Source organism: Egretta garzetta, unplaced genomic scaffold, assembly GCF_000687185.1.
Source record: "Egretta garzetta isolate BGI_Z169 unplaced genomic scaffold, ASM68718v1 scaffold207, whole genome shotgun sequence".
Classification (NCBI taxonomy): domain Eukaryota; kingdom Metazoa; phylum Chordata; class Aves; order Pelecaniformes; family Ardeidae; genus Egretta; species Egretta garzetta.
In genome coordinates, this window is record NW_009260185.1 from 72,228 (window position 1) to 85,388 (window position 13,161).

The window sequence follows — 13,161 nt, forward strand, 5'->3', positions numbered from 1 at the left end:
GGGCGGCAACGCCGCGGGTGAGCTCTGCAGCATCTCCTGCAGCAAAACCAACATTAAACCCATGGATTTTAACAAGTGGGGGGAGCATGCAAGGTTTGCATTTTCCCCCTCCAATAAACACGCCCTGTTTTCTTTTTTTTTTCCCTCTAGCTGATTCAAAATTGCAGAAAAACGGGGGTGGGGGGGTGGTTTGTTTTAATTGAAAAAGAAAAAGGTGGAAAAATAAGAATTTAGACTTTGCAAAGCTGCCACTTTGTGTCTTCCCCGAATGCGTCCTCTTTGTGCGGCCGCGATTCCCCACAAGGCAAAAGGAAAGAAAAAAAAAGAGCATGATTGACGTGAAGGAATTTCTTCAATCTTTCTATAAATTTATATTTTTCTTGGTCTGGAACGAGACGAAGCAGCATCTGCTAAAAGCTGGGGCAAGTGCCACGGTTTCCCCTTGCCAGAACAACAGTAAAATAATAAAAATAAGAAGAATATAACCCAATTTTCTATCATTCCTTGCAGCTTTAAGCTAAATTCTTGCAAAAAAAATGGGCATTTTTTTAGCTGGGTGTTGCAATCTCACTATCAGCCCTGGCTCTGGAGCGGCTTCTGCATGTGAGAAGCAATTGGAAAAAGCGGAATAAATGAGTATTTGAGTCTTTAACGCAATGTTTGGGGAAGGGAAGAGCGCCGCGATTGAGGGTACGGGGGAATGCGAGGCGATGGACTGCAACCTCCCAGCTGGGCAGGGTTTTTGCGTCTTATGCCAATAATGTTTAGAAAATTAACGTTCCCAAATAAGCCCAAGATAACTCACTCTCTCTAATTCGTCCGGCTGTAAGGGAAATAAAACTGCACTCATTTCTTGCAAAAAAATACTGTTCCCCCTTTCCTACCCATTTGCCCATTCTGCCCCAATTCCCTGGTGTCTGACTGGTCCTCAGCTGTGGGACAAAATCTCAACAAAGGGGATTTTTTTCCCCCTTTTTATTCAATTTTCTTTCATTTCGATGCATTTCTCCAGGAATCCTGTTTCATGGCTTAAGAAAAGAGGATTCCTCTGGGCTAGCAACGCGCAACACCACCGGAAGCCGTGGCCAGGTTGGAAAAAGCCGTAGCTCCTTTTTTCTTCTCCATGAAACTACAGAGGTGGGACTTTGAGCGCACAGATCAATGAATTTTATGCTGTGGGATGACGTGGGTGCATGGCTCAGCAAGGAATTGGGGTACCCTTGCGTCCACGTCGATGTGTTCCCAGTTGCTGGAGGAACGATGTCATTCTTGGTCCCTTTTTTCTTTGCTTTTCCCCTTTACGCTCACGCCTTTTCCCCACCAGTCGCCACCGATTTGCCTGGGCAGTGGTTCTGAATAAACCCCGATTTCCCTGTGTGCTTTTGCTATTGAAATCCCTCGCTGCACCTTCCCCTCTCGTCATGCCGAGCCCAAAATGTCGCAACCGATGCGTCTCCACGTGTTATTTTTGTCCTCTCCATTGATGAGCTGAGTATTATTTGCCTGGAAATTTTGCTGCAATTGCTGTGAATTTTTGCTTCGCCTCCCAGACGTTCCTTTTCATAGCTAAATTAATTAAAAAAATGCAAATATGCTGCAAAATACTTCTATTTTTTTAATACCCCTTCCCCATCTCCAGCTTTTTTGGGGAAATGGGTTTTGATTTGAAAAGTGAGGATTGAAAAAAAATCAGAAAGCAAAAACCGGTTGCTTCTGCATGGACTTGGTCTTGGCTTTTGCTAAAGTGTCCGGCTAACAAACCCAGTGGAAATATTCCTATAAATCCAAATGCGGTCCTTGGAGAACCTCACAAAGGAGTCAGGGGTGACCAGAGATTTGGTCTAGCCTGAAGACCTCCAGCTTTCCTCTCTTGCCTTGTTTTCCCATGATTCCCCCAAAAGAAGGGCATCCAGAAGTGCATCAGGAAGAAATAACTTGGGTTATGGGAAAATGGGAACAAGAAGCTGCTGTTTCCTGATTCAGTGGTCAAAGCCACTTTCAGCCGCTTTTTACGATGACAAAATTTGCTTTTTTTAGGTGGCGTAGAGGAAAACTGTCCCAAAACACCATCGCAGTGGTGTCCAAAAAGGCAGAATATTGATAATTATTAGAAAAAAGCAACGAAAGAAATTCATGGTGGTTCTGCAACATCACTGTGAAACCAAGGGTACCCGAAGAAATTGGAGGCCCTGCCTTAAAATAAATATAGATATCTCCAAGAAGTTTTAAAAAATATATTTTTGCGTACTAATTGCCTTGGATCGCAAATGCCAGCCAAATTTGTATCACGCTCATGATTTTGCCGCAGTGGAAAATATTTTATATTTTAGGACTCAAAGAAGTTGGAATGTTTCCGACGATTTTGGAGCTTGAGTGTAAAGAATGGATCACTAGGTGTCTCTGCAGATCCACAGCTCAGCATTGACCTTCCGTGGCTCCATGGCAAAACACGATTTCTCCGAATTAAAAGTCACTTTCATGAAGAGAAAGATGTGGTACGTATTACATCGCACAGAAAAAACCCCCTTTCTCGTCAAAGACCAAGTGCCCAAGTGCGAACGAGTGCCAAAATTCAGTGCCTTCCCCTTGTGCTTTATGATGCAGCAATTTATTTTTTGGGTGGCACATGTGTAAAAAGTTCTGGCTCATCCTGACTTTGTGAAATTTATTTGTGCTTGAGGAAAGCTGGGGAAAATTTGGGTGAGTTGGAGAAAAAAGGAACCTGTGAGTTCACCAAGAGTGAGAAACAGCAAAACTGTAACCGTTCTTTTATAGGGTCAGTGGATGCTTGCCAAGGTATCTCCTATAAAGTAGATACCGTATTTTTACCATTGACCTCTAATAGTTGGGATTAAGACTGAACTGTGTTCGGTGTTGGGCCCCTCACTCCAAGAAAGACATTGCATTGCTGGAGCCTGTCCAGAGGAGAGCAACAAAGCTGGGGAGGGGTCTGGAGCACAAGTCTTACGAGGAGCGGCTGGGGGAGCTGGGGGGGTTCAGCCTGGAGCAGAGGAGGCTGAGGGGAGCCCTCATCGCTCCCTACAACTAAAGGGGAACGGTTGGGCTGGGGGAGCTTCAAGGGCTTTGCCAACCCAAACAATTCTATGATTCTAAGAGTTGGCCAAACTCAAACTCATGTAAGAGTACTCGTAGAGCTCCTTTGTGGATGGATGGGTGGATGAATGGAGACAAAAAAAAAGTTGGCTTTAAAGAACAGAAATCCACAGGACAAACTTGGATAAATTAGGATCTGTACACAGAAGTACTGCATCGAGTCAGGCCAACCCAACCGTCAGCCTCCAGCCACCAGCAAGATGGGGAGGAAGACAAGAAGAAGCAATGATGACCTGAAAATGCCCACATAAACACTGCCAATGCGCAACTCAAAATGAGAGCTGAAAAACACAAGATTTAATCCAATTTAAACATCCCTGGCACTGCTGTGATTCCCAATACAATTGGCTTTGTGGTGGTTTTTTTTTTTCCTTGCAGGTGAAGTCAACTGGAGAGCAATGAGGACCACTTTGATGTTCAAGGAAAGTTGAACTCATTAAGTGTTAGGTTAAATTGGCTTCTCCTATGCGGGCATGCAAGAAGCACCTCTCCTCTCCTCATCTGAAAAAATCAAAAAATATTCATTAAATGAGGGGAGGGAGTTAAAAACTGTCTGATGAGGGCTCAAGGGAAAGGAATGAAGCCAGGTGAAAAACAACCCAGAAAAACAGAAGAAGGGGAATTGCTTGGTGGAGTTGCAGGCCAAAGAGGCTAAAACTCCTCCTCAAAACAAAGCAGAGCACAAAATGAGAAAGCGATGGAGAAAACGGGGGGGAAGAATGTCTGTAAGGTCACAAAGGTTCAATGCAGGCTCACAGCATAGGAAAAACAGTAACTTTTCACCCAAACCTGGCCAACACCAGAAGTCATCATCTCCAGACTTAGTGACACGAGAAGATTTCAGCAGCAGTGGAAACGCCTCTGTTGCCCAGGTTTCCTGTCATGCACCTGGTGCTCGCTCATCTTTCAATCACCTCCAGGTATTTTTGCATTTCTTGCATTTTTCACCTTAGAAAGTATAAATCGCACCAAGCCAAGGGCCGTCCTTTTTGGATACACCAGGGAAATCCAACCGCCATTCTCCCACGACGACGTTTTGACAGGTCCAACCATTGTTTTCTCAGTTTTGGTTGATGTCTTTGTTATTGTGTATCCATAATTTTTTCAGCAGGCTTTTCCATGGTAAAAAACTTCACAAAAAAGGGAAATATTTCGCTTTCATGACCAGCCTGGTGTATCTGCTCAAAGCTCATCCCATATCCCTAGAAAACCTATTTTCTGAGAACCCTCATTCATTGATATGAATCACATTTCCATTATTTAGATTTTTTTTTTTTAATTCCTAAATTAGTGTCCCCTTAGCTGTTTCACCTGCCCTGAGCATGAGATTAATAGGCCGATAATTAGCAAAATCATCCCGCTTGCCATTTTTTCAACATTGATCCCACGATTCTTCAGGTCTCTGGAGCATTCCCAGCCGTTAAAACTCAACCGATGAATATGGAGTATATTTCCACCCATTTTTTTAAGCTTTAGTCACGCAAACTCAAGTACATTCAACGAGTCAAAGCACTCAGGTACTTGGCATTGTTTGGGTGGATAAGCAGAAAAAATGTGACGTTATTTCATCACTGGTACGTCATCCGCATCCAATGACCAGATGAGATGGTGGCTCCTTCTGGTCTACCACTGTGAATATTTCAGCAAGCATTTCCCCTCCAGTTGGGTCTTTCTTGGGTGTGTTCCCATTTATTTAGCAACTGCCTCCAAATCCTCACTTGAATTTCTCAACTTTAGAGTCTTGCCCGGAAGGGAAACACCAGCAGCTCCGGGTTTGCAGGAATCAGAGGTGCTTGGTACCTCTCCATGGGCCTGATTATTTTCCAAAGACTTGTGCTAATTTTCTGATACGATCCCCACCTCTTTGTGAAGCGCTAAATCCTCATTACTTTTCCTGACCGATGCATTCTAATTAGATCAACACTTTAAAAAAAAAAAAAAAAAAAGGAAAAGAGGAAAAAAAAAAAATCACAATAGCCACAGGACGGCTTTCCATCTCATTAACTCCCTCACTTATTATTTTCATGAAAATTACTGATAAAAAACGTGCATCTCCATTTGCTGGGACCAGGAGCTTCGTCGGCTCCTATCTAACATCTCTCTCATCACCCGGGATGCGAGCTGTTGCCATGGCGACGCACAATAATAGAAACTAATAAATTACAAACGAGATGCTCGTTGAGCAATTATTGTTCTCTTTTATGCAAGTGTCTTGCTAATTTTGATCATAAGGAATGCTACCATAAAGCGGTGAAGGGATAATAAGTCCATTTCTAGAGATTATTAGGAAATAGAGAGAGGCTGGGGGTTTTTTTAGATCAATGATTAAGTGGTTTGGTGCTTTCAGGGAACCCAAGTAAGAACTCAAACTTTTTGGGGGGCTTTTCCCTCCCTGTGCTGGGGGAAGAAAGTGGCCACAAGGATCACACTGGGAGCTTCAAACTCTGCAGCATGTGGAGCTGAGCTGCTGAAATTCCCTTTTTTCCCCTTCCACCACCCTAAAAATGTCTTGAAAAGCCCTAAAAAAGTGTGTGTGTGTCCCTCCTTTTTGGGGAACAGCTCCACAAGCTGCCTGGGGACGCCCTGGCTTATTTTAAGTTGGCTGCAGTTATTTCTGGTGGGATTGTGCAACCCCAAATTTCATTTCCCCCCCCGCCAAAAAATTCAGTATCTGAGAGAAATCCCTAAGGGACACCCAATGCTGCATCACTGAAGTTTTTTGGGATGCAGCCAACCAACATTCATTCCCTGCACTACAAATGCACATGCAAATCCCCACGCATGGGCAGCTTTTTTTCCAAATTTTAAGTTAAAATCCCTTATTTTGCCCCAAACCCCACCAAGGTGCAGCTCAGTTTGGCCATTTCAGTTGGCATTTCGGTATTTCCTGGGCATCTCCTTGTACCTTCCCACTCTGCTTGAGACACCAAATGTTTTTTTCCTCCCAGCTAAGACCCAAATTATGCAAAAAAAACCATCAAGGTGGGAATGTTGATCACGCTGGGGGAGAACTGCAAGATGTGCTGGGGCAAAAAAGGAGCAGCAAAGCCAAAAAGGGCTATCTCAGACCCAAAAATCTGCACAGCTGCCTTGAAACGAAGACAAGAATGGGAAGAGAGGAAGTGGTGGAGAAAAAACATGGTGTTTCTGTCCCTTCTGGGGTTTTTCGGGAAAAAGTGCAAAATTCTTGTCCATTTTCCCATGCGCTTGCACGGCTTCTGCAATTCCTTCCCCCCACATTTCATCGCTGCAACGTAAGAGCTTAGGAGAAGTCCTCACACCTCTGTTTTGTAGAGACACAAACACTGGGCCATGACTAAAAATGAAACGAAAAAAAATCACCGCCGTGTCATTGCAGCATGAGAAAGATATGGGTTATTTTTAATTATTTTCCTCACTTAGGGATCGATTTTGATGAATTTCCAGGAGGCCACAAGAGCTGCAGAGCAACCCCCCAACGTCACTGGCCTGACTCACCCGTTGGCCAACATGCAACGATGGTGATTACAGGCAATTTTAAGGTGTTACCTGGGGGTGGAGGCTGATGGAGGAGGGGTTGGGGGAGTAGGGCCCCCCCAGGTCGTTCCTGAGTAGGTTGTCACTGTGCATCTTGGTTTTGAGGCAGGTGATGTAGCGGTTGCAAAAGTCCTTGCACAACTCATTGACCTTCTCCAGCTCCAAGAGGTGGATGCGCAGCACCTGGATTGCCTTCACCATCTATGCAAGGACATGATGGCAGCATTAAAATATTTTTTTTTTCTCAACACATTGCAAAAAAAACCCCAAAAATCAGTATTCTCACCCAAAATCTAACCTGGAACCCATCCCTACAGTAGAATCAAATGCGTTTCCTTTCTCAACACGCAAAAAAAAGCCAAAAAATCAATATTCTTGCCCAAAACCCATCCCAGAGCCCATCCCTCTGCACCTCTGCATTTCTTTTCCCTCGCCATTAATCATATCTCCAAAATCCCAAGAAGCCAAAATTGACGACGATTACCATTGCCTTCATGGGAATCACTCCCTGTGCCCCAAAAAAGTCCAAGCCAAAGCCCTGGATGTCAAAAAGTGCTTGGTTATTCTCTGGAGGCCACTTCTTCTAACAAGGTTATGGGGCTGCAACTCCACTGTAAGCTGTTGCCGGTGCAAAGCCTGGGCCTCGTTAAAACGTACCCCATAAACATTAAAAAATTTACACATAAAACATTCCTCTCGCTGAGCTGAAACCTTAAGTTTTACAGCCGCTGTTTGAAATCTTGCATAATATATAAAATTTCAGCTATTCACTCCGGGGCAATAAATCCGGTTTTATGTAACAAAGCGTCTTTGCATTTCAAAGGGTGTTTTTAACTTGCAAATTTTAGTGGTCATCTTTACAAACTGCGAGTCGCCACGGTTGGGAAACATCCCGAAAAATCCAGGGCCAAACTCGAGTAGCGGCTCCACAACAGAGAAAGTGAATTTTCAGTTGGCAACCAACAAGGATGATGGGTTGTAGCTGGAAAAAAAATCCTTTTATTTTGCTTTTTTTGGCTTATTTTGGCTTTTTTTTTTCTCCTCTGCTGTTGGCGTAGGCAAAGTGCAAGGTGGAAGCGTCGCGCCCTGACTCTCCGCATCCTCCCAGGGCTCAACGGCCATGAAAGTCAATATTCAAGGGCAAAGGCAAGAAGACCTGACACATATATGTATAAAAAATAAATCTCTCAATTATCTCAGCTCATTTGCTTAGGGTCTCATTTTATGTCCCTGCTCCGCTGCGCCGTATATCTGTCCGGATAAAGAGTTACAGTCCGACGGCGTACGTGTGCGGGGTTGTAAAAAATACAGATGCTGAATTAATTGACTGTGTGGCACTCGGCAGCTGATTGAGTTGATAATGGTGAGATCTGACCTTTTTCTAATTTCTAATTATGTGCATCTCAGCGGTGAGGAATACATGACTCTTATTCTAATGATAGCTAATGCTGCTGGCCTTTTCATCCCTGCTTTGCCATCGCCGACTTCCGGGGGTTCGGTGGTGTTAAGAAAAAAACCAAAACAACCAAAAAAATAACCCAAAAAAAGGGACGCTGCAAATAGGGGAAAAGTGTCAGCTCAGGAACAGGCAGGAATGAAGAGGTTTGAGCGCTACGGGGCTTTTTCATCCAAAATTCCCTCCCGTCGGCGCTTCCCACCAACAGGAACAGCGCTTCTTCAGCATCACATTAACGATCTCCTCTGTCTTGACAGAGGCCAACCACACGGAGCAATTTGGACAGCTTTTGGAGAGGTTCTGGGCATTGGAGAGAACATATACGTACAGATGTGTCCCAGAAATGGGGCAAAATACGTCTATACGTGGATACGAATATATCCAGCACTGCAAGATCATGCATGGGATCAGTGCAACTGCCCCCAGTCAGATTTCACCTCAGCAACAAGAGGTGGTCCAAAACATGCCCCAAAACCAGGACTGGTGGGGGTTTATTTTAAGAAACCACAAAAACCCAGTGAAAATAGGCTCTGTGGGCATGTCTCCTGCACCGACCATTCAATATGTGTTGGTTTTCCCAAAAAAAATTTTAAGATTTTTTTTTATCGTCAGCTGGCTTCATCTCTCTCCTCTTGCCTGATCATTGCACCCATTTTTATGTCATTTAATGTGATGGGGGGTTTTTTGGTGCTCCTCAACATTTGGTCCCAAAACAGAAATAATCCAAAACTTTGCTTTTTTTGGTTGCTTGTCCCAGAGCAATTTCTGTTCTCAGCCATAAGACATTGTGGGGCTTTGCATGGCCTGTAGCACTTTGGAGGGCTTTCCACAGGCTGCTAAGCCACTCTTGATTCAGGGATGTTGCAAAACTCCCCTCCATGAGCTGAAGTCGGGTGTAAAAGATGCGGGATTTCAATACATCTTGGAACTGTTTCTTGTGGGTTTAGGGAAGTGATGGTTTTTGCACTTGGATGAGCATTGGGTGTTCTTCCCTTCATGACAGGCTGTTGGACAAACTCATCTCCTTGAGATCTCCAATATTTGGAAAAAGCTGTCTGTGAACTTCCCAATTTTGCTTCTTTTCTGGGATGGAAACACATCCCAGCGATCACAGCATCCCTCAGGGAAGGTGTTTTGCTCTTTGCAAGACCAAAAGTGGGTGAAATTGCCTCTTCTGTCATTAAAAATCTGCTTGCGGAGCGCTGTGCCACAGACCAGTCCACCCACACACTTGCCATGGACACCACATGTGGAGGCTTCCAGGACAAAATAATGGGATTTGGGGATGTTTCCTGAGGTCCCCAGAAGAGAAAAGCTCCACTCCAGGCAGAGGCTTCTGAGGAACCTTCCAGCAGCAATGGGTACGGTACAAAATTTGGGTTGCTACAACAGGGAAGCCACCAAAACCAGTCCAAATTATCCCAAACCATTGATGTGCATCACCCTTTTTGGAAAAAGCTCTTATTTTGCCTTGTTTCTAGGACAAGAGCTGGCCATCACACTTGAAACAAGAATGCAGACACTATTGCGTGTTGCACCGAAGAGCAGTAGCTCCTGCAGAGGTTGCAAGTTTGGGGGCACAAACCAGCCATCAATCTTGGCTGTTCCCAAGAAATGCATTGACCCCGTGATGTTTGTGCAGGAAAACTAGCCAAAAATTGGGCAGGGGTTTGTTCTCACAGGCAATAGTATGGAAAAGGTCTCAGAGAAGCTCCTGGAGAAGGTCTCACAAGGTCTATGGAGAACATTGCCAAGGTGGCCAATGCTACAAACGGAGCCCCAAGACGTTGCCCAAGGTGGTACAACTCCAGAATTTGTTCCTCACCCCCTACCTTCTTCCCATCCCCCCCAAAACCATCTGCCAAGCCTCTACCAGGTTGTCCAGCTCAGGGTCATCACTGAAGAAGGGCTTGTGCTCCTGCTCCTGCTGGTGGACAAAGTTCTCGATGTCGACGTCGAAGCTGGCCGAGGTGATGCACTCGGAACCCTGAGTTGCCTGCTCGCACTTCTCAAAGAGCAGAGTCAGCAGCGGGAACAGCGGGTGCCTGCAGAGGACAAAGGAGACCCCTGCATAACGCCCACTGCTTCAGGTCCCACGCCCATTTTTATCCCACACCATGCATCCATCCCCTCCCAGCTTGCAAGAGCCTGCTGGTGCAAAGCTCACGCCCAAGCCAATGCTGGAAGTGCTCCCTCTAGACCTTTTCCAACAATAAAAAAATAAAAATATTTTTTAAATTGCAAAATTCACCATCTTCTCCACCAGGCAACGACTTCTCCCAATGCCTTGGTGCTTTTCATCATTGCACCAAAGCCAACATTCCCAAAATATTTTGCCATGGGCAAAAAGGTTTGGCTTCAGGGTGGGTGTCTCAGAGCCATCTGCTGTGCTGGTGGCTTTGCGTTTTGGGGCTAGACATCAGGACCCGCTCATCCATGTCAGTATTTTACCCCAAAATGTCTCTCTTGGTTGGAGATGCTGGGTGGGGATGAGCTGGAATGTCTAGGTGCCGGCGGCATCCTTTGGACCAACCTTGCTATGGGTTGCTCCTCCACCAAAAGGTCTCTTTGCACCTCCGTCAAGCACATCCATGTCCATGCACGAAGTTAAGGATGGGTCAAACCCCATTGAGTTCTCACCACACGATGACTCTTAGAAACCAAAGATTCACAGTTCTTCTTGCTCTAATGATGACGCTAAATCAGTGCACTATAAAATGCAAACATTGCACCCACTGTCCGTGCACGCAGAGAAGGGGATGAAGCCCATGAGTCCACAAAACCCTCAATGAACCTCTCCAGTTGTGGAATTTAAAAAAAAAAAGAAAATATTAAAGTATTCATGGAGCCTTTTTGGGGAGAAATGCGAAATGCTGATGGTCTTCCCCAGCACTCCCAGTTATTCCAGCACAATGGGGTTTGCTCCACCATTTTATCCCCCCAAAATGGCCCAGAAGATGATTAGGAGTCCCTTCCCACTGGTCTTTTCTGAGCCAGAGGCAGGCGAAGGGGTTAAACCCCTCAGCTAAGTCTTCATTTGTAGCCGCTAATACCGCAGCATATTATAGTTTAATCTGTCCTGATCCTGGTTTAATGCAGGATTCGCCAAGGCTGGAGCAGAGAACGGAGAGGGGGGGAAATAATTTCATAATTTCGGCAGCCCCGCCGGGGCTTAGCCCAGGGATATGAAAGGCAAATTCCAGGCGGCGAGCTGAGTTATTGGGACTTACGATCCGGGGGCTCAGCGGCAGGTGCCCGCTGCCATTTCCAGAGCCGCTCCATCAATTAGGAGCAAAAGCATGGAATTACCCCAAGGATGGGGTTGGGTTGGGTTTGGGTTTTTTTTCGGAGGGGGGATTGCAGCCCCTGAGCAATTTGTAGCCCCTCTGCTTTGAGGGCTTGCACCGACCAAGGGGGGATTACGACCGCTGCCGGCATCGCCCCGCGTTGCTCGGTATTAATAATTGGGGCAAAGCTGCCACTGACCCCTGTGGATGTCTGGGAGCGCTGGCAGGGAGGAGGAGGGGGCAGCACGCGGCCGAGGGGAGGATGGTTTGCTTTTTGGTCAGGAATAAAATAAAATAAAGTAAAATAAATAATAGAATAACATAAAATAAATAAAATAAAATAAAATAAAGTAAAATAAAATAAATAAATATATAATAAAGCGGAATTTCATTTAAGTAAGAGCTGAGCTGGCATTTAAAAGGCTGCGGGGTCCGACCATTTACCAGGCTGTATTTGCAGGGGAGGATTAGCTCGTGCATCCATATTCGAGAATTAACAGCCATTCTCTGCCTCTGCTCCACAGCTTGGCACTCTGTGCTGGTTCCCCCCATTTGGGTTGCTGCTTAAAATATTATCTTTTTTTTATTTTTTTTTTAACAGCTACTAAATGACCCAAATCCTGGCAGCTACTTGATGTACCTTCCTCAGGGTCACTGCATTGCCACATCCAACCTGTGTCATGCCCTCCTCAGCACCCCTGCCCATCTGAGGTGACTTTGATAAAGTTTTTGGGAGCAGGAGGAAGAGGGACAGTCTTGCCACATCTTCCATCCACACTCCTAATCCTCTGTAACCCTTTTACCGTTGTCTCTCTTCACCAGATTACCATCTTGACTGCTCCTTTCATCCCAAAGGGTGAAGGATAGGGATCCCATGTGTCCTTACCAAGTGTAGAGCCTGGCCTCTTTCTCCTTCACATCCTCCTTCAGCCCTAGCCTGGGACTGGCTGGGAGCCCATCAGCCAGCTGCTGCTACCCATCCTTCCCCAGCTCTCCTGGCTCCTCCAGTCACTGCTGCCCGGGAAGAGGCCAGTCCTTAAAGCAGAGGGCACTCTGGGGGTGTGCGCATGTGGCTCTACCTGTTCATTCTCTCTACTTAGCTCCAAGGACCTCTGTGCTGATGCTTGAAGGAGTGGAGGTAGGTTACATGAGAGGCGAGAGGCCACTCGTTACCAGGGGGCTTCCCCATTCCTGCCCCTGCCTTGGTGGAAGGTTTGGCTTCAGGGTGGGTGTCTCAGAGCCATCTGCTGTGCTGGTGGCTTTGCGTTTTGGGGCTAGACATCAGGACCCGCTCATCCATGTCAGTATTTTACCCCAAAATGTCTCTCTTGGTTGGAGATGCTGGGTGGGGATGAGCTGGAATGTCTAGGTGCCGGCGGCATCCTTTGGACCAACCTTGCTATGGGTTGCTCCTCCACCAAAAGGTCTCTTTGCACCTCCGTCAAGCACATCCATGTCCATGCACGAAGTTAAGGATGGGTCAAACCCCATTGAGTTCTCACCACACGATGACTCTTAGAAACCAAAGATTCACAGTTCTTCTTGCTCTAATGATGACGCTAAATCAGTGCACTATAAAATGCAAACATTGCACCCACTGTCCGTGCACGCAGAGAAGGGGATGAAGCCCATGAGTCCACAAAACCCTCAATGAACCTCTCCAGTTGTGGAATTTAAAAAAAAAAAGAAAATATTAAAGTATTCATGGAGCCTTTTTGGGGAGAAATGCGAAATGCTGATGGTCTTCCCCAGCACTCCCAGTTATTCCAGCACAATGGGGTTTGCTCC

The 13,161-nt window shown here is 45.8% G+C and overlaps 1 protein-coding gene across 1 annotated transcript in view; it reads right to left on the reverse strand.

The window, feature by feature from the left end:
* PKNOX2 (PBX/knotted 1 homeobox 2) overlaps nucleotides 1–13,161 on the reverse strand; it is a 30,528-nt gene that overhangs the window by 5,860 nt on the left and 11,507 nt on the right. The window contains 2 exon segments of the mRNA XM_035897469.1: nucleotides 6,643–6,831; nucleotides 9,960–10,131. Coding sequence (XP_035753362.1) covers nucleotides 6,643–6,831; nucleotides 9,960–10,131 — 361 coding nt within the window.